This window comes from Molossus molossus, unplaced genomic scaffold (genome assembly GCF_014108415.1).
Source record: "Molossus molossus isolate mMolMol1 unplaced genomic scaffold, mMolMol1.p scaffold_m16_p_15, whole genome shotgun sequence".
NCBI lineage: Eukaryota > Metazoa > Chordata > Mammalia > Chiroptera > Molossidae > Molossus > Molossus molossus.
The window spans coordinates 23700700-23722688 of NW_023425350.1; the positions used below are offsets into that span (position 1 = coordinate 23700700).

The following is a 21989-nucleotide window of genomic DNA, read 5'->3' on the forward strand; positions in this document are numbered from 1 at the left end:
TTTAAAATTTTTGATATCAAAGTTGAATGTCAGAAAAAAGGTTAGGAAAAGCTATTTTTAAAAAATGCTTTTCATCTAATCTATGTTCTTATTCTGTTAATGTTCTTTATACTCATGAGTTCTAAAACAAAGTGAGATTCAAATATAATTATTCTTTATAAATCACATCATTTTCAGTGTGAAATTTTCAAAAAAATTTATAAAACAGTTTTAATTTCTAATAAATTAAAATTCTTAAAAATGTAAAAAAATAGCAAGTAAAAATATTCAAATAATTATTAAAATATTTAAGATGTAAAAATTTATTTTGCTTATTTTGACACTTCTTCAAATCAAATAATTTTAATGTGAACTATAAAGCAGTTATAAGTGCAAATTCCACAAAAAATATTTTTTTCAAAATATCAGATCTAAGAAAATATAAATTATACCAAAACAGCTAAATACTTCAAAGTATCTTGAATATTAAACTACTATTTTATAAGTTCTGTCTCAGAGCAAAAAGTTGTGATGTGAAGATTTTCAAAGTTAAGAGTTAAGTGAAACAGTATCAGATAATGTAATATTTTTGTATTTGAAGATGCTTTAAAATTTTTATATAATTTAATATTAATATGGTAAGTAAATTATATATTGCCAAACACTTTCAGAGCCACTAAAACTACAGTAAAATAATCTTGGAAATTATAAATTCTTTCCTAATATTTATGGATACTGTAATTACATAATAGTAATACAATTTCTTGGCATACTATGGTTTTTATGTGAACTTGTATTATATTAACAAATAATTAATAAAACTCTCCAGAACACAAAGAAATCAGGAATTGACTCCTGATTTCACTACATTAACTGTTGGGTCATGATACACCAAAAACTGTAAAACACAAACAGTAAGATAATGGTAAAATATCAAAAACTGGATATATATTTCTCTAAACAATACTATCTTTCATAAAATAAATTTGTTCCACATCTAAAATACTTCACAATTCATAGGTGTGAATTATCAAACATAAACATGAGCCCTGGCTGGTTTTGCTCAGTGGCTAGAGCATCGGTCTGCGGACCAAAGAGTCATGGGTGCAGTTCCGGTCAAGGGCACATACCTCAGTTGTGGTTCGGTCCCTGGCCCTGGTCAGGGTCCTGCGGGAGGCAGCCAGTAGATGTATCTCTCTCAGGTCCATGTATCTCTCTCTCTCTCTCTCTCTCCCTTTCTCTCTATCTCCCCCTCCCACTCTATCTGAAGATAAAGGGAAAAAATATCCTCGGGTGAGGATTAAAAAAACATAAACATGACATATCCAAGTTTCTCTCCCCCCTACAATACCTTCCATTTCACAGCCCTAATTTTTAGGAATAATCTCTGCAATATAGAAAGTTGCAGAGTAATATCAACTATCACCAACAAGTAAGTTACTGTTGAGAACGTGTGATATTTACTTCCGGGCATGTGTACAAGGCAGACTAGACCCTCTCGTGCCCCTTTCCCACTTCTCCTCTACCTTCTTTCAACTTAAGAAAATGGTAACTTGGTTTGATACAATAAATTTCAGATTCTTACAAGATACTCAGGGAGAAATGTCTGGTAGGCAGTTGGACATATAATAACCAGCATTCAGATGGTAGTCTTGTAAATATATTATTTCATTTAATTCCTCTGAAACTCAAGGGGGTATGTACCTAGTGGCAGAAGCAGGATTCAAACGTAGTTCTTAACCCAAAGCTCTTACTATTCCATTCAGCCTCCATGGGTTTGGCACCTGGCAGAAAGATCCAAGGTAGAAATACAGATTTGCAAGTTTATCTTTCTTTCATGAATCTTATTCAGCAGAAATACATTAGATTCCTAATGTTGGACCTAAGGATACCAACAAAATAAAGTTACATTTCCTATCCTTAGAAAACCATACCACAGACAGAGAAAAGAAAAACATACACACACAAATTGCACTATGATCGACACTGCTAACAGAAATAGTTAAGAGGAGCAATACTAACCCCAAAGGGAGAGAGCAGTCAGTTCCACATTGGAGGAGCAGTCTTGGGGAAGGTTCTAAGAAAGGAAGACAATGCTTAACCACGACTGTGAAGGATGCATTTTTTTTCAATCCTCCAAGTGGACAGAGAAAGCAAGAAAGGAGGGCCACTCCGCAAACAGGCAGTGGCATACACAGAATCACCAATGCCCAGAAGAGTACAGTCTGCTCAGAAGAACACACTGATGAACACAGTGCCTGCCCTCCAATCGGTCCAGTCTCCAGCCCCCACCCCTCTGCTCTTCCAGATGCTAGACAACAGGACAAGGAAGGTAAAATATTTTCTGCTCTCTTGAGTGTCAGTTTTCAAAGAGAAGATCTACTTCTCCAACCTCCCCTTCAAAGGGAAAATTGTGAAGGGATAGGACCGCCGGCCTTGCCAATCAGGAGGAGCAGTGACACAGTGACCAACCACCCTGTTGAAACAGCTCCCCAATAGCATCACTATGGACCACCTCATCCAGCCTTTTGTTTTCTTGGTAACATTTATTATTACCCGAAACGACATTGTCTGTGCACTTTTTCTTGTTTATTGCCCTCATTAGAATGTAAGCTCTGGGAGGCCATGGGCTTTTTCCATTTCATTCACCGCTGTATCTGCAGCTTGCCTGACACAAGGAAGACACCGCAAATATCTGCTGAATGGATGGATGTTGTTTTAGCTTGCGTAAAATATAGCATTTATTTTAAAAATTAAAACAATTCAAAAACATTTTTTAAAAAGACCAAATCAAGATAACATTTCACTTCCATAAGACACTCAATATTTTCTTCCATATTTAATACTATTTTCATGTCCCCAAAGAAATTTTCTAATGCTCTAAATAGAAACCCTAAGCCCCCGGTTTTTTCACTGCAGAAAATGTCTGAAACATAACATGCTTCCAAAATTAACACCTAAAAATTTAACTCTGCTCTATTCCCACCCAGATAGTTCATTACAGTATCTTTAGAGCAAAGGAAACAAGCTAGCAATTCTGGATAAAGTGTTACACCAACTACAAATCAATGCTCTGTTTCCGTGAAACATGCGTAAGGAAAAATGAAGAAAACTATTCCACATTTAAGGAAGAAGTCCAAGTTCTGCTCATAAAACAAAAAATATCTAAGGTAGAAAAAAAAAAGTGAGTAATGTTATTAGAAACCAGGTAACACATGATATCTATAAAATGGTCACCAATTTTTAGACAGGATCACTGATGATAGCTGAGGCACAGAGATCAAGCTTTGTCGACACTGCATGTTACATAAAATGTCTGGGACAGCAGTATCTTGTGGAATCTGTTTCTCCAAGTGACCCTTTCACTTTAGGGTTCTTTGAGCCACCTACCACTACTTTCAGAATCACCGGTTTCAGGCTCCTGTGCCACAGGTGGGACGGTCTCTGTGGCATTTCCGGTTTGAGAAAGCTAGAGAGAACTAGTCCACAAGCTTAGCACCGCCAGTCCTGGTCTGACTAAAGGCTTTCACACAAATACATCAGAGTTCAAGAGACAACTTCACAAGTCCAAATTTTATTTTTAACTATGAAAATAAACTATGCTATTACTATGAATCTCTTTCAAGACTAATAAAGGTTCCAGACCTGAATGCTGCCTTGCCATTTCTCAATATAAATGCCAGGTAAAATTACACAATGAATCTACTCTAACACTTTTTGCATGGGAGTTACAAGCAGCAGCCTTGAAGCCCCTTCAGGGATAAATGTATTTTCTGAAGCAGTGCTAACACCAATAAATGGACGATTTATATGTAATCCCTAAAAGCAGACAGGCAGAAATTACCAACCATGCCACATGACCTTCGAACTAATAAGCATTTTATTTAGTCACACTTGTATAATTGGGCATTTTTAAATAAGAGATACAAATTATTGTCCCTGATATTTTAAAGCAAACTTTCCAGGACTGTATATTCAAACAAATGTTTTGTGAGGTTTTTTAGTGTCTTTTTTTTCCCAGAGTAGTCACTAGAAGTAACTGAACACCTATTTAATCAATACTGCCATTTCCTGAAAATATACTGTATCACTTGAGAACACTTCCGAAGTGAGTTTATAAGCTATATCCTTTATATGTACAAACAGACATTACACTCAGAAAATACCCATTTACTCATAGGCCAAACTCAGTGCAATGAATAGGCTATAAATGGTAAGATTCTTTTTGTTTGTATTAACTGCTCACTGGTGGCCCAGCAACCCGGACTGCATTCTCCTCCCTGGATTCCATCTGCATGTGGTCACTGAGATCTATTTCTCTGATAAGTTTTATTTAGAAACAACAAATCAAGACTTAAAGATAGAATTGATATTATTGTAAATCCTTACAGCTAGTTTGTGGTCATTTGTATTGCCATGTTATCAATACCATAAACCGTAAAAGGTATATGCCCTTTAGAAAAATGGCACATACCTTTTCCAATCGTTATACTCTAAAAATAAAACATTCTTTTATTCAAACAGAATGAGGGGACAATATACAAGGTCTCAACTGATCAAAGCAAAATGAAAGATCGTAAGATCAGTAAGAAAATGCATCTCACAATTAAGTTAATGTTTATGATAAATTTTACAATCAAGTGAAATTAATAGGACCACTTCAGAAAAAAAAGCAGAAAACAAAAAAACTTTATAGGAAGAGTCAAAGAATCAAATATGTTATACTTGTTTTCACCAATTGGTAACAGTCTAGTCTATCAAGTAATCCGCTAGATGGCTGATGTCACGTAACTGCCTCTGACACCTTCATATTCCAACTTCATTGATAAGTCAGGAGGAGGCTATTTACAAATCCATCTGTGCGTTTAGGCTCAGCGCAGTTTTGCTACCTTTCCATGCACCCCCTTTTCATTTTTTATTCTACAGCTCCTGAGAGAGAGCAAAAATAAGAAAAATAACACCCTTCATAAGCCCACCAGTCAAACATAAACACTAATAACATTTTGAGGTATTAAAATGGTCACTGCTAATGCTTTATTTCTTTAAGACATCCTCCTTTTTTATTCTGCCTCTTCCTTCTACTTACTTCCCTCATCAATATTTCAGTACTGAATTATCCCAACAATCATGCCCTCGCCACGAAAACACCTTTCGGAAGGAGCTGAGCACTGGCATTCTTGAACAGAATCCCTTTAGCACCCTGGCAAGAAGCGCCCCACTCCTGCACGGGTAGCCCGCACCCCTGCTGCTGGATGGAGTGCTGGGATTACCATGGAAACCATTTCCAGGGTGCCATGCCTCCTGCAAAACATCACTTACTGTGCCAGGCATATGACTTCTCTCGTTCTTCCCGTTCTGAGGGCTGCTATTCTTGAGTTTCTTTTTTTTTTTGGTTGTTTCCTTGTGCTCTTTCTGTTTGTTTTGCACTTCAATGAGAACAGAAATAAAGCTGTTTTTCACTTCCTTTTCGAACTCCAGTTCATCTCGCAGGGCCAACTGCTGCACCAGCTCTTCAGAGTATTCCTTAATGGCAGTCTCAATTTCCTCCAGCAGTTCATTTAACTCAGACACTGAGAGCCTTTTTACTCCTATGACCAAAAAGCAAAGCACAGCAGACATTAAGACAAAAATGTTTCAAGCTAGCACAACAGGTTGTTTCATGACAAACAGCAAAACCATATTCTAAGCAATTAACTTGTTCATGATCTTCGCAGAACCCTAAAACTTCCAGTGGGCAGGTCTAAGTAGAGGCAGGTCAGCAAAGCTACTTCTCGAATAGCGGACAAGAAAAATATAACCACCTTTTTTCCTTGTCTCAATCAATCATCCCATGAATAATACTTCAGTCATGACTGAAAAAATGATACAGAGAAAAGAACACACATAGGGGAAAGCAGACAGAAACTACCCGCTGACGAGAAATCACAAGCAATTCAGCAGGGTTCTGGCGCACTTCTGAGAGAGAAGTCCATTTGAAAGAGTTCAACTAAATGCATATTTAATCCATTGGGCCCCACTGTGTAAGTGTATTGAGTACGTGAAGATGAAAAGGAAAAATATTCACCGGAACCCCATTTCAGTGTTTTCTCAGCACATCCCCTCATGGGAGAGAGAGGACATCATTAGGTCCTAACCCCCGTCCCTCAGAATGTGACTGCTTTGGAGGAGGGTCTTCAAAGAGAGAATGAAGTTACAGTGAGGTCATGAGGGTGGTTCCTACTCCAAAGTGACTGATGCCCTTATACATGAGACTAAGACGGATACACACAAGGCAGGCCCTGTGAGAGCAGAGAGAAGACCGCCATCTGCAAGCCACGGAGAGAGGCCTCAGAGGAAACCAACCGTGCTGACACCCTGATCTCGGACTTCCAGCCTCCAGAACGGTGAGGAGTAAATGTCTGTTTAAGCCACCCAGCCTGTGGTACTTCATTACACAGCCCAAGCTGACTAATGCAGGATTCAAAGGTGAATATGACACGGTCCCTGATCAAAACATGCCCCACGTATATTGGAGGGTGGAAGTGTATGCAACCCAGCCTGTGAGAATCAAAGATCTCCGGAGACAGCCACACCGCACGCTTGAAATATACAAAACAGCACGAAGAGCACGGACTTGAGCAGGGTTTCTTACTCTCTTCATAACTGCTTGTACTAGACCTCTTAAGAGTTTGAATTTCCTGGGAAAGCATCGAAAGCCGATCTGACTGTGTGAGCGTTTCATCATCATCTGGATCGGGTGATTCCTGCATCATTTCTTCAATTTCTTCAATAACCTTCCAAAATATACATGCCACTGTTAATCACATATACATGGAAAACAATCGTCTGAAACATGAGGCTCACGAGGCAACCAAAGTAAAAACGCACTAAGGTCTCCATTAATCAAGTGTGCAGGAGTCGGGGCTCTGAACAGTCAAATTTCGATTTTAAGAGTGGACAGTTTATCCACAAAAATTTACCATATACTAGACACAAACTTCAACAGAATATGATTTAATACGCCCGTCACGATTCAGCAGGCCCTAGCAGATCTTGCCATGCCCGAGAAGTAGTGTCACAGACACGTGTGTGATTTACTTCAGACGTGCCAGAACCAGAGCAGTTACAGCTCAACAAAAGTGAAGGACAGAAAATGAACCACATACCACAAGCAAGTGCTCAATCTAAAGCCATTTCATCAAATTGACGTAACTTAGAAAATACAACCGTAAAGTTATATATAAAGCAAGAGATTACCTCTGCGGAAGCAAAATTCTCCTTTAACAGCACGAAAAAATGTTCATACATGAATTCAATGGAAGATGAAGGAATATTCAAAAATTACTTAAAATGCAGAAGCTTAAAGAGAAAAAAAAGCTGCACAAAAGCAGAAAATGTTCAGATATCTGCCTTAATTTAAACAGTGATCTACTGTCAATGCGATGTTGTCCCGATTTCACAGCAACCTCTCGTCCTGTTTCAGATTCCAAAAGTTGAGGAGGAACCTGGCCAGTGTGCTCACTGGTTAGAGCGTCCGCCCGCAGACTGAAAATGGTCGCAGGTTCGATTCCGGTCAAGGGCACGTACCTGGGTTGCAGGTTTGATCCCTAGCCCCGGGGCCATGTGAGAGGCAACCAGTCGATGTGTCTCCCTCACATCAATGTTTCTCTCTCTCTCTCTCTCTCTCTCTCTCTCTCTCTCCCTTTCCCTTCCTTCCTTTCTTCCTTCCTTCCTTCCTCTCTATCTAAAACCCAATGGAAAAATATCCTCAGGTAAGGATTAACAAAAAAAAGAAAACAAAAGTTGAGGAGATAAAACTAAGAGAAAATTTAAGGAAAACCAGAAAAATTACTCAGTAGTTAGAAAATACAGACCTAAGCCCTGGCCGGTTTGGCTCAGCGGTTAGAGCATCAGCCTGCGGTCCAGAGAGACCCGGGTTCGGTTCCCGCTAAGGGCACGTACCTCGGTTGCAGTTTGTCCCTGGCCCTGGTTGGTCGTGCAGGTGGCAGCCACTCGATGTGTCCCTTTCACGTCGATGTTTCTCTCTCTCTCTCTCTCTCTTCCTCTCTCTCCCTCCCGCTCTATCTGTACAAAAAATGGAAAAATGTCCTCGGGTGAGGATAAAAAAAAAGAAAATACAGACCTAAGAGTTTAAAATTTTCAAAACTATTAGAAAAAATACAATGTGAAATCAGCAAGCTTAACATGTAACACTTATTAAGAAAAAACAACCGTAAACTTGAAGAAGGTGGGGATCACGTCAGTTAGTAAGATTTCCCAGAAACGGGCCTGGAAAACAGTGAAACGAGGCGCTGACACAGGCTGTGCAAGCTGCTCCTCTGAGCCTGAAACGCAGGGACAGCTTACGGCACTCAGGCCGGTGACTGAGGAATCATGGCTCCCAGGTCACGTTTCCTGCAATGTGTGCTCAACCCCACTCTGCCCTCTCACCTTCTACTTGCTTTTCAAGTTACCTCGCTCTCCCCAGGCCTAGAACAATCCAACCACATGTGACTAAGGAGCACCAAAGTGACACCTTTTTAACGTGCTCCTCCCAACCTGACCACAACACAGCTCTTTACTGACCTTGTTTTTCCAGCCTAAAAGTACAGTGTGGTAGAAGTCACAGTCTAAGCAGCTGTGCCACATTTTATTTCAGGAAGTTCTTGCCATCGCATTTGATAATACAGCAGAAGTGGGAAGAGCATTCAGAAAATGAGAGCGCTGATTCAGTGGTTTTAAGTGAATACACGGTTGACATTATTAGCTCATTCCACAGGCATAATGCTCACTTCTTTCCAGAGTACACAATGTGTACATCCAATAAGTGCAAATGATTTTTGCATAGGTCTGGGAGAAACTAGATCATTTCTATGCAAATATATTATAGATTGCCCATGACTGGCTAAATCTAAAGAAGACAATTCACACTATTTTTTCTGATTTCCATGTAAGCAATTACCCTCCCTGAGTAATTTGCTGTACTGTTTTGACAATGCTTTATCTTGGAAAACTGCCTGTACTGGAAAATCTTCCCACTAGCGGAATCCCACCTGCTTCAGATCACACAGACCTTCTCCTCTCAGTGGAGGAACCAACTGTTAAGCTACATATGCAGAAAATACAGATAAAACAAGTAAATTCCAACAAGCCATCACTTATTGCCACAGTAAGAAATCGCTTTTCAGCTCAAGGTTCCTCTTTCCTTGGCTGACGGATTTCTCCTTTGTACCTGATCTGCAGTGAAGAGGGGCTCGTCGTTAACACAGGAGACGATGATTGAATGCATATCCAGCTGTTCTCGCAACTCCTCCTCATCTGATGTATCAAAGAGCAAGTTGTCACTTACCTAAAAGCAAAACAGCCCACTATTAAAAGTAGGACCTTCTGGCCCAGCTGGTGTGGCTTAGTGGATTGAGCATCACCCCATGGACTGAGAGGTCCCGGTTCGATTCCGGGTCAGGGCACATGCCCAGAATGCCTGCTCGATTCCCAGTAGGGGGTGTGCAGGAGGTAGTCAGTCAATGTTTCCCTCTCACATTGATGTTTCTATCTCTCTCTTTCCTTTCCTCTCTCTAAAAAAGTCAATAAAATATTTTAAAAACCATGCTTACAATAGCTGAGATCTGGAAACAGCCCAAATGTCCATCAGTAGACAAATGGATGCAAAAGCTGTGGTACATATACACAATGGAGTACTATGCAGCTGTAAGAAAGAAAGATCTCTTATCCTTTGAGACGACATGGAGGGACCTGGAAAGTATTATCCTAAGTGAAATAAGCCAAGCGGAGAAAGACAAGTATCATATGATCTCACTTATTTGTGGAATATAATGAACATAACAGTGTGAGTAACGGCGTAGTCCCAGAGACGTGGAAGTGGGGTACAGACTGACAATGCCAGAAGAGGGGGTGGTGGGGGAGAGATAAACCACAGAACTTATATACATAACCAATGGACATGGACAACAAAGCTGGGGACAGGGCAGGGGGGGAGGGAGGAATCAGTGGGGGAAAAAGGAGAAACATCTGTAACAAAAATAAATTAATAAAAAAATAAAATATTAAAAAAAAAAAAAAAAGCAAGACCTTCTGATCACAACAAAGTCTGGGTAAAGAAGACGACAGAGGGAGGCATCAGCTGAGAACGTTCCCTCCAAAGGAAGAAATTATCACAATTGCACTGTACCAGGCAGTGTGAACTGCTTTACACGTGCGCCTCCAACAGCAATGAGAGGAATACAGAATAAATGTGACACTGCCAAGGGGCTGCAAGCATCCCCCAGTGCCCGGCACAGGTGCACACTCAGCTGCTTCGCCACGGAAGATGCTATAAAAGGGGACTGATAAGTACAAATGCAGGGATGGGGCAATTGTTAGGAAGGTGTAGGAAATTAGAGCAAATGGGGGGTGGGGTAATGGGCAGAGTAGACAGCAAGTGTTATTTAGTTAACAATAAAGTAAGACTGGAATATATTAAAATTCCACAGAAAACATAAAGTTTACTCGTAAACTTCAGAGTAAAAGATAAGAAATCGACTCCTGGCAGACAGGACTGTCCATAAGGATAGCACTTAGCCCTCTCAGTTGAACATCTCTTCGTTAGAAAAACAAAGAGTATCTCTGGGTTCCAAAACATGTTTAAACCTAACTGTGTTGGAGACTGTCCTTACCTCAATTTCCCACACTGCTCTCTGCCCCAGGAAGTGACCTTTGTGGACTACAGCAGAAGATGGCCGTGACCTCCGGCTTCCAGTGGATTAGAGGAAGGTGGGAAGGTGCTGGCTGGGAATTTATTCTGCTGTACCCTCGCTGCCAGGCTGCCAAAGGCTGTGGCTCCTAGCGAGCAGGCTCTCCCCTGCAGCTGTTCCCGCCAGGTTCTGGTAACTTCTTTCCCCTTCACGCCAAGGGGTGCTAGTACTGGTTGCTATTGCCGGCCCTGCGGCACCACACCAGGCCTAGTCGGTGTCCCTTAACCCTGTCCACATCAATAGAGACAGCCTTTTTAATAATGACTTAGAGTTTAGCCCTGGCCAGTTTGGTTCAGCGGTTCAAGCGATGACCCACAGACCAAAGAGTCGTGGGTTTGATTCCAGTCAAGAGCATGTACCTTGGTGTTGGTTTATCCCCAGGGCTGGGGTCATGCGGGAGGCAACCACTTAATGTGTCTCTCTTACACTGCAGTTTCTATCTCTCTCTCTCCCACTCTATCTAAGATAAACAGAAAAATATCCTTGGTGAGGATTAAAAAAATGAATAAATAATGACTTGGAGTTTAGTACTAGTACTCATTATAAAAACCTTACCTGGAAAACTCAGCAGATTAAAACGCATAAGTGATCACCCGTCTATCACCTAGGTAACGTGACATGACTATTCAGATGATGAAAGAACTGAAATTAGAACTTCATTCCTCAGGAAGGAGTAGCACACACTGAGCTCCCAAGGAACAGATGGGCAGTGATGAACAACGTAAGAAGCGACCATGTATTTCCATTAGATAGAATATACTTTTAAAAACAATAGTTTACTTGGAAAAAGTATTTTATTTAGCAATGCAGAGGATATAATAATACTGAGGCTATAATGGAATACTGTAGTTCCGCACACGGGATCATGGTGAAGAGGGCCCACAGAGCCAGACACCTGCAGGAGGGAGGTGCAAAGGAGCACAGGGGTGCTGCCTTCACAGGTTCGGGCTGGGAGGAGCCGCAGCAGCACTGCAGGGTCATCTACCCCGCGGACTCGACTCCACGCTGCACCACAGGGAGGACACACCTCCTCACTCGACCTCACAATACACCACCAGCTTCGGAAGGCTTGGCCGTGTCCTTCCGCACAGTATCTTGACATTTCAGAACACTGAGAGAATAAGAACCTAAAAGCTTACACAGAGAAAACACCATCACATTAAAAGGACCAGGAATTAAAATGTCATTTAAATTCTCGACAGCAACAACAGAAGCTAAAAAATAACCGGTATAATGGCCTCATTTCAATTAATTCCACCCTAGAAGCCTAGCTAAACTAACAGCCAGATCAGGGCTTAGAATAAGACATTTTCAGACATTCGGGTTCTCAAAACATTTACTTTTCATGTACCCTTTCTCAGAAAGCTACTGCAGAATATGCTCCATTCAAACCAGGAGGAAAACCAAAAAGGAAGAGGACGCGAGATCTAATACAAGAAAGAGGTGAAGGGAATCCCTGCAACTGAGTGAAGACCCAGGACTATGGCTGTGACGCTACGGGAACCAACTCAGGTCAGAACTGTTGACTACAAAGGGCATCGAGGGCATCGAGAACAAGAAAGAGGGAGAGGACAGAGAAAGACTGATATATTATCTAGTGTATTTCAATTACTACAATGAGTTTTATGGCTTTGTTGAGGCTGAATTAGTGAGCTAATGATAACCTAAATAAATCACAAAAAGGCAATTATTGCCCTAAGAAAAAAAATGACAAGTGAAAATTCAATCATAATGTAACAAAATGGTTCAACTGTGAATATTTAAATAGTCAATATAAATGGTAAAGATGAACTTAACCACATATTTTGATATAATTATACTGTATTGGGAAGATAGGGGAAGGGGAAGTTTTGGTGAGGGCTATGGTGTTGGGGTTGGAGGGAGGACTAGGAGGGTACTAAACCCTCATCCTCTGGGTTTAGAAGTACATCAAGTCTAAAACTGAAAAATAAAATCACATGAAATGGTATGAGTATGTTACCTGTTCCAAGAAACAGGGGAAGCAGCTGAAAGTGGCTGCCTCTGGTAAGCAGTGACCAAAGATGGGGTAAGCAGGGCACAGGCTACGTTTTCAGGCTAAGTCCTACAGCTCCAGTGTACTTATTAAACTATGACAGTTATCATTTTAAATAAGCAAGAAGAAAGGTCAAGAGATTAGGTTCTTGCCCTGGCCGGTGTGGCTCAGCGGTTAGAGCGTCGACAGGTTTGATTCCTGCCAAGTGCATGTACCTCAGTTGCAGTTTGTCCCTGGCCCTGGTTGGGGTCATGCGGGAGGCAACCAATCTATGTGTCTTTCTCGCATGGGTATCTCTCTCCCTCTCCCTCCCTCCCTCCCTCCTTTCCACTCTATCAGAAGATAAATGGAAAAATATCCTTGGGTGAGGATTAAAAAAAAGAGAGAGAGAGTAGGTTCTTGATGAGAGAGCATGTTTGATTTCAAGACTGGAGATGTGGAGATGAACAATTCCACAATGTGATCACAACAGTGTGTGGATGATGTGGAGTAGACCTAACAACTATAATTATCTTCACTGATCCTTAAATTTCAATATCCCCCTCCAATCACTCTTATATGTTGTAACATAAAGACCATAGTTTTGTTTTATGTTTCCCCTTACAGACAAGCTGTCCCTAATAAACAAATAAAAGTTTTAATTTAAAAATTACTCCTAGGAGGATGTTATCATCTTCCTACTGTTTTTACTCTTAGAGATATAAGGTGCATAAACAAAGTCGAAGTCCTTGAAAAAATGCTCACGGTAGGAGGAAGGTGATGATGGCACAGATGTTCCTAAGGCAAATGACTTAGAAGCATTCTATATATAAGCATGATCAAGAAAGGCACTGGATTTAGAACAGGTTTACAGCTATTGCCAAAACACACGAGTGACACCAGTAAGGCATAAGAATAAATTTCCATGACAACAGAAATAATGATCCCAGCCCATCATTCCAGAGAGGGAGCCAAGCCCATTCCACACAGAGATGGCATATGTAAGGGCTGGAATCCCTCTCAGGCTTTGAAAATGAACCTTGGCTGTCATGGGCATCATTATTCACTCTTCCATTCGGCATCAACGTGCCTTCTCTTTGCCAAGCATTCCGAACATCACTCCTTCCAGTGCCAGGGCTAGATACGGAGCTGGTGGTGCCGTTTCCCCCTATGAAAACAAAGCTGCCTCAAATGGAAAAAATGTACCCATGGAAGAATTTAGACTGCACTAGATGTCTTAGAGATTCAGCAAATTGCTTCTTCCGTTGTTAAAACTATTTCCTCTAGACCATGTTTTACAATTGGAAGAATCCAAAGAATGCTTCCAGAAGGTAAACAAACACTGGTCTTAGGACTGACTACATGCCAGGCACAGTGGTAGAGACTAAAGAGACAAACACAGAGACACCACCAGGAAGTCACAATCTAATGATAGACCCAGAGACATATGGTTAAGAGAACACAGTAGTGATTTGAGACATGGGCAGAATGCTGTGGGGACTAGCACCCAGGAGACGATGAGGCTAAATTTCATGGGACAGATAAGTTCTAGAAGATTTTCATATCCCACAAGTGTAACAGAGTCCCAGAGAGAGGAGGGCATTTTCCGTCCATGCAAAGCTTTAGGCCATGGCTTAATGGCCATCTGTCAGATACGGTGTAGATGGGGATTCCCCTCAAGTGTGAGGTTGGATTAAGTGTCCTTTAAAGTCCCTTCCAACTCTAAAATTGTGTAATTCCATGAGATCAGCAGAGGCTAAAACTGTAATAGGAAGCTTCTGAGAGGAAGGGAAACTTGAACCAAGTCCAAAATGATAGCTAGGATCTAAATAAACAGAAAACAGAGCATAAGATATTTGGTTGCACTCCTTTTCATTACATGTATGTCAGGTCAGTCTGCAAAACAGCTCAATGGGGTTAATAGAACAAACAGTAAGAATTCTGCATCTAATAGAATACTGGGAAGTAGAATCAGAATTCTGTATTTTACTAGAAACAAGAGCATGCAAAAGATCTGAAATGGGTGTACCCTGTTATTTGATGAGGAACTTCAACAGTCAGGCCCTAAAGCTGACATAACTTAGCTACGTTTCACATCAACTTGAAACAACACTGTGGTTTTCCACTTAAAGCAATTCTCTTCCCTGTTCTGTTCCCCTTGCTATCCTATCACTGGTGCTCATTTTTCTTACTCAAGGCATCTTCACTTTACAACACCAAGACAAACACAGCAGCCTCCAACAATTAAAAGCCAAGAACTGAGCCCAGCCAGTGTAGCTCAGTAGTTGAGCAATGACCCATGCACCAAGAGGTGACCAGTTCTATTCCAGGTCAGGACACATGCCCAGGTTGTGGGCCAGATACCCAGTGGGGGGCATGCAGGAGGCAGCCAATTGATGTTCTCTCTCATTGATGTTTCTCTCTCTCTCTCCCTTTCCCTTCCTCTGTAAGACCAATAAATAAAATAAAATATTTTTAAAAAATAAATAAAAGCCAAGAACTAAAATGTCTTTTAAAGTTTCCCCAATATTCATGGTCTTTGAGCAACATGTTGTATCCAGCAAGTCATTAAGTTCATCAAAAAGTTAACTCTGTTGATATTCCAGTACCCCCAGTACAGTCATATGCCACATAACAATGCTTGGGTCAACAACTGACCACATATACCATGATGGCCCCATAAGATTATGTGTCCTGGCTGGTCTGGCTCAGTGGTTGGAGCATCATCCCATGCACCGAAAAGTCGCTGGCTCAATTCCCGGTCAGGACACATGCCCAGGTTGAGGTTCAGCCCAGGTTGAGGTTCAGTCCCAGTCGGGGTGCATATGGGAGGCAACAGATTGATGTTTCTCTCTCACATGGATGTTTCTCTCTCTCCCCACCCCCAATCTCCCTTACTCTCTCTCTAAAATCAATAAAAACATATTTTTTTAAAGTTAAAAAAAGGATTACAATGCAGATGAAAAAATCCCTACTGCCTAGTGACGTCACAGTGCACTGCACTACTCAGGCGTTCGTAGAGATGCTGGCGTAAACAACCCTCACGTACAGCACGTACAATCATGTGCAGCACATAATACCTAATTACAATAATAACCAACTACAATACTGGTTTATGTACATACTATCGTATACTTTTCATGATTATTTTATAGTGTATTCTTTCTACTTACAACAAAAGCTTTGTTGTAAATTAGTGTGCCATGGTAGACCTCACACGTCTCGTGTTTACTGTGTCTCTTGACTGCATCATTTTCTCTTGCGCTTGATTTAATTCCTGTGTTGTTTTATGAACAACATACATGCTGTATGTTGCAGCATACAGCGATACATGCTGTATCAGCTTTTAGCTTAGGAGCAGTAGGCCATACCATACAGCCTAGGTGTGCAGTAGGCTAGACTAGATAGGGTTGTGTAAGTGCATTCTATGATGGTCACACGACAAGGAACTCTAATGACACGTTTCTCAGAATGTATCCCCATCACTAAGTGGCATACAATTGTGCATTAAACCAAAGGCCAGAATTCTCACTAAGTGTTCTCAGTCTATCAAAATTGTGTTATTTAAGATGGAAAAAAAATGCTGGTCGCTGATGTTCATACAAAGGTGATATAAATTTAGCTAAACATAAAAAATGCAGTGTGGGCTGGGGGAGAACTGGAGGAATATGCTAGCAGTTGGATTATGGCAAGAGAGAGCCAGTCCAATTGCTACAGCTTGGAAGTAAAAAGCAACTCATGAATTTTGGTTCAATGGAAAAGCTCCTTTTAGTTCCATTAACAGAATCAGTTTTTAAGAAACCAGCGGTTCAATTCCTAACTCACCCCTTTTTCTGAGAGGTTTAGAGTGAGCAAGTGCAAGGTCCTGGTATGTGATGACTTCCAATCCACAGGCATTACATTTCCATAATTATCTGTCAGGGCATTCCAGATCCTAAAAAAGAAGAAAACTATAGTCAATGAAAGTTAACATTCTGTTGTTATTTTTTACAACCCTCACCCGAGGATATTTTTCCTTTTTTTTTTTTAAGATAGAGTGGGAGGGAGGAAGGGAGAGAGAGAGAGAAAAGCATTGATGTGAGAGAGACACATTGACTGGTTGCCTCCTGCATGACCCTGACCAGGGCTGGGGATCAAACTTGTAACCCAGGTACATGCCCTTGACTGGGAATCGAACCTGTCACTCTTTGGTCTGCAGGCTGACACTCTAACCTCTGAGCCAAACCAGCCAGGGTGAAAGTTAACATTCTATGTCTTTTATTAAATAAATATCCAGTACTACAGTGAAAGAAAAACAAAATATATCAAAGCAAAAAAAAAAAAGGGCAGTTCATTGTTTCTCAGAAAAACATCGACAAAGTAGAGCCCCATAAATAAGACTAAATGAAAATCATATAATTGGGCTGACAAGAAGTCCTGAGAAAAGGTGAGTTAAATGGAAAACTCTCCCAGGTCGATAACTGACACTTTCCACTGGTAGCATGTGCCAGGCACTATCCTAAACAATTTACCTTTTTTTTTTTATCCTCACCCAAGGATATTTTTCCATTTTTTATACAGATAGAGTGGGAGGGAGAGAGAGGAAGGGAGAGAGAGAGAGAAACATCGACGTGAAGGGACACATCGAGTGGCTGCCACCCGCACAACCAACCAGGGCCGGGGACAAACTGCAACCGAAGTACGTGCCCTTTAGCGGGAACCGAACCCGGGTCTCTCCGGACCGCAGGCCGACGCTCTAACCGCTGAGCCAAACCGGCCAGGGCTCATTTAATTCTTAAAAGCAGTACTGCCCTGGCCAGTGTGGCTGTTAATTGGAGTATCGTCCCTATGCACCAGAAGGTTGGGGGTTCAATGGCCCAGTCAGGGCGCATGCAGGAAGCAATGGATTGATGTCTCTCTGTCTCTCTCTTTCTTCCTCTCTCTAAAATCAGTATTTTTAAAAATGACAATATTATAAAGAACCTTTATTATCCCCACCATTTTATAGACAAGGAAAGTAAAGCACATGGAATTTAAGTAATGTTTCCAGAGCCAATCTGGTAGTAAATATACTTCATTTTCTTCCACAAGTTCCAAACATACATTTCATAGAGTGAATGACCTCTCTAACCCAAAGTCTGTTATCCTTTCTAGAAAAAGGATTCAGTTGCAATGTGAAATCAGGGTTTAATTTCTAATTTGTAATATAAAAGACTGAGGACTAAAACTGACAAAATGAAAGGGAGTTCAAATACAATGCACACAGGTTATATCCAGTGCAGTTACCTTACCTTATTATCAAGCTGCATTTTGGGGAGGCAATAGAGACTTAACTAAAATTCAGGAAACACAGCCTCTGGTCTCCATTCTTCCTCAAAAAATGAGTTTTTGGCGGTGTCCTTTAACCTCTCTCTGTATCAGCCTCCTTTCTATAAAATGAGAGGCTTGGACAGACATTCCTTCCAGCTCTATTACTCTAAGCATTAATTTAAATGAGCTGCATTGAGGAAAGTCCCAAAGCACACCAGATAAGGACAGCAAACTCCAATTTCATGGCCAAAAAGCAGCTTTCAGTACCAACATAATAACCAGCATAATAAAACATGACATTGTATTAAAAAAAAAATGAGTTCGGAGATATAAATGACATGAAATTTAACTGATGTAAATAAAGTTAAACGCTACACATATAAGCAACTTAACAACTAGAGGTAACACATACATATCCTAAAGAAAAAACACCCTAAAATTTATAACAGGTATCTAACTGTGAATAAGCCATGACGTAGTTAGGTAGGGTTTATTCCCCAGAGTGTGAGCCATTAGACTACAAAAGCAACACCACTAGGGGTGCAGAAATAAGAACACAAGTTTCAAAATAAAGAAGCAACAGGCTTGATTTAATGCATTGAGATTTGGTGCTAAAGAGATGAAGCAAAGGGACCACAACTGCCAAAAACGTAAAATCCCAACATGATGTTTTTGGCTTTGGAACGCACATTAGCCTCAATGAAAATGTAAACCCAAAGGCTCTAGAAAACTGGCTTGTTTACCCAGCAAAGCTCCCATATGCTCAGTTCATTCCTATTCCCCTCTCTGTTGGAATCATAATCTCCTCTAATGCCAACATGCTCGAATTGGAGGCAACTCTTCTGAACTGTTAAATTTGCTGGGTTTCAGGCACACCTTCCTAGGTAAAAGACTTTCAAATACTGAATCACTTACAAACACCTAACTCTGGTCAGAAACTCCAGTAGGATATTCTAGCAGGTAAAGACTCCAGAATTTTGGGACTGCTTGTCTGCCCCTTCTTACATGAAGCTGTAAAAAAAAACAAGTGCAGTGGAATACTCCACCTAGGAAACAATGACGTGACTGATTTTGATCTGTCAAGAAAGGGAAGGACAATCAACAGTCCTCTATCTCCACCAAGGTCAGAACAATTGTAGTTGGAGGGAAGTAGGGCCCACTGAAGTAAAAGATTTCTAATATTTTTCCAGTCAAGATATGAATTGCCTTCATCCTTATCATAAAGTATTACCAGCAGTCATAAACAACTGGCAAGACAGCGCTTTTCCAAGGTCAAAGTCCCGCCAACATCGAATCCTACAAGAGACCCTTCTAAAGTAAAACCTTGGCAGGTGAGTATAATCCCTGCATTTAACCAAAACTAAAACAGGGACTCAGAAAAGTTAAACAAAGTGCCCGAAGGCAAGGCAATATCTGAGTGAAAGAATTCTCAACTCTCTCTGGTGAAGGAACACGAAATGGACTCCTCCAGCAGTGGGGAGCAGATTCATGCAACAGAAAGCCATGTGTGGTAACCTACCACAGCCCTGGGAGAGATTTTTTATGCATTCCCAAATGAAGCCACACACACGCCTTACCAACATATCATCCACTAAAACCCATTTTAAAGGGTAACAAAAAAAATTGTTTAAGTTTTACATCAATCTAAGATTTAAGCAAAGGCTAAAATACACTACTTTCCAGACAATACAGGTGAACAAAAATAAGGAACTTTAACCGTCTGTTTTGATAAGTTACTCTTAATAAACCCAAATTCATAATAAATATAATTTTAAAATCCAGAATATGCCCTGAGTCTATTCATTCAGAGTATATAATTATACATGTATATGCATATTATATACACACACACAAACACTATCTTCTTTTTGGGAACAGAATTTCGAAACGTCACAGATTGCCACTTAGTGCATATATGCGTGTATAAAATCCAATCATAAATTCTTCCTTCTACACCTGAACACTGTACAATGGTACCAGTTAAAAGATACAGTCTCACCCTGACCGGTTTGGCTCAGCAGTTAGAGCCTTGGCCCACGGACGAATGAGTCACGGGTTCAATTCCAGTCAAGGGTACATACCTCAGTTGCCGTTCATCCCCAGCCCTGGTCCTGTGACACAGAGGCAACCAGTCGATTTGGCTCTATCACATTGGAGTTTCTCTCCCTCTCCCTCCGTCCCTCCCACTCTATGTGATGATAAATAGAAAAATATTCTCTGGTGAGGAAAGAAGAAAAAAAAAAGATATAGCCTCCAAACATAGCTGAGCCCAACCCCCTGCTAAGCCATGCTTACAGGCATCTATTCCCAACCCCTCTTCTCAAACTTCATACCGTATTCCTGATAAATCTGCTTCACAGAGAAGATCATCAAGCTAGAAGCCCCTTTCTATGCCCAGGGATCTTTCTCTCTCATGACAGTTCTTCCCTAAACTCTAATCTCTCCATCCCACCAATGCTTGGAAAACCCATCCATTCCCATGTCCTCAGTATTTACTCCATTAATTTCACCCTCAGCTTCTCCAGGGGCGCCCCTCCCCTGACATTACAATATGCTAAAGTTTTTTCACTCTCACCATTTTTAAAACCACCTTTTGGGATAATACCATGGTACATAATCACAACCCTTATTTAACCAAATTATAATTGGAATTCAAAGTGCCCCCAGGAACTGTATCCCTCCGTTCCCCCAACTCTCATATAAATCCTTGTGAATTCCCTATCACTGCACTTAGATAATTCTGTGATAGTTGCCTGTTTATGTATGGGTCTCCCCACCGCAGCTATTAATAACCAGGGTTCTCGGTTTTTGCCTGTGGAGGCCTGCACTGTACCTGGGCTCTCAGGTGGACCCAATACGTTCCTGTGGCATAAATGCTTCTTTAACATTGGTACCTTTGCACGTGCTACATCCTCGAGCTGGGACGCTAAATCCGTCTTCACCTGCCAAGCACACTCCCACTCATCCATCAGGATCCAATTTCCATTTCTCCCTCTACGAAGCCTTTCCTGTACGCCCCCCCCCCAACACACACACACCCCTTTAAATTTCCTAAATTTTACACATCTGTCCATCAGAGCATTTGTCACACACAAATATTTGTTTACAAATCTAGCTCCCGTCCTAGGTTGTGCCCTACTTGCGAAGGGCAGTCATCTCGGTATTCCCAGTGCTAACTACGCTGCCTGGGCCACTTAACGGACTTTTAATAAATGCTAGTTGGACGAAGAACGAATGAATGAAGGGCCACACCAGTCCCGCGGAGGTACTGCCTCTAACACGGCTCTGCAAGGAGATTCCCTCCAAACCCAACTAGGGTAGGTTCAAGGCAGGAAGCGCAGGAGGGCAGTGGCGGAGGATTAAGTGTGGGGAGCCGAGCAGCCGGGGATTTAAACCGCCCAGCAGGCAGCGGCCGACGGCCCCAGGGAGAGACGAGGGCGAGCCGGGAGGGCGGGGACTCGGGCCGAAGGAGACGGAAGGAGGGTGCGGGGAGGAGCCTGAGGCCGGAGTCCCGCCGCGGCTGCGGGCCGAGGCCGGCGGACGGGGCGAGGGGCAGGGAGGCTCCCGCCCGCTCCCGGCCGGGCCTGCACTCACTCGTCCCCCTGCAGGAGGCTGCACTCGGTGATGGGCCGCACGGCCGCCCTCGGGGGCTCGGCGCCCGGACCCGAGGGGCGGAAACACAGGCTCAGCTTCTCCTCCAAGCTGCAGGCCAGCGCCGGAAAGCTGTCGCCCGCGCCGCCCGGCCCTGCCCCGGCCTCGGGGCTCGCGTTACAGTTCTCCTGGTCCTGGAGGGTCCCGGCCGGCTCCTGGAACTCATAGAAATCCTGCCAGTCCCCGTCGGCCGCCATCGCCGCCCGGCGCAGCCGCGCGCCCCGCCCCGCCCGGTCCTCGGGCCCCGCCCCCAGGGCCCCGCCCAGGCCGAGGCCCCGCCCCCGCCCGGCGCGCGCCTGGGGTCGGTCCTGGGCGGCCCAGCCTCGCGTCCGCCCTTTTCCCGCGTC

At 42.2% G+C, this 21989-nt stretch overlaps 1 protein-coding gene across 4 annotated transcripts in view; it reads right to left on the bottom strand.

Annotated features, from left to right (window-relative positions):
• FEZ2 (fasciculation and elongation protein zeta 2) overlaps positions 1 to 21868 on the bottom strand; it is a 38778-nt gene extending 16910 nt beyond the window's left edge. Inside the window, exons 1-7 of one of the 4 annotated variants that reach the window (XM_036263369.1) lie at positions 21586 to 21859; positions 16528 to 16636; positions 9191 to 9307; positions 6611 to 6752; positions 5299 to 5567; positions 2002 to 2056; positions 1766 to 1861 (exon numbers count right to left, since the gene is read on the bottom strand). In XM_036263369.1, coding sequence (XP_036119262.1) covers positions 1842 to 1861; positions 2002 to 2056; positions 5299 to 5567; positions 6611 to 6752; positions 9191 to 9307; positions 16528 to 16636; positions 21586 to 21839 — 966 coding nt within the window. In that variant the 5' untranslated portion in view covers positions 21840 to 21859 and the 3' untranslated portion in view covers positions 1766 to 1841. The other 3 variants (XM_036263370.1, XM_036263368.1, XM_036263367.1) reach the window with 3 other exon arrangements.
• Between the last annotated feature and the right edge of the window lie 121 nt (positions 21869 to 21989).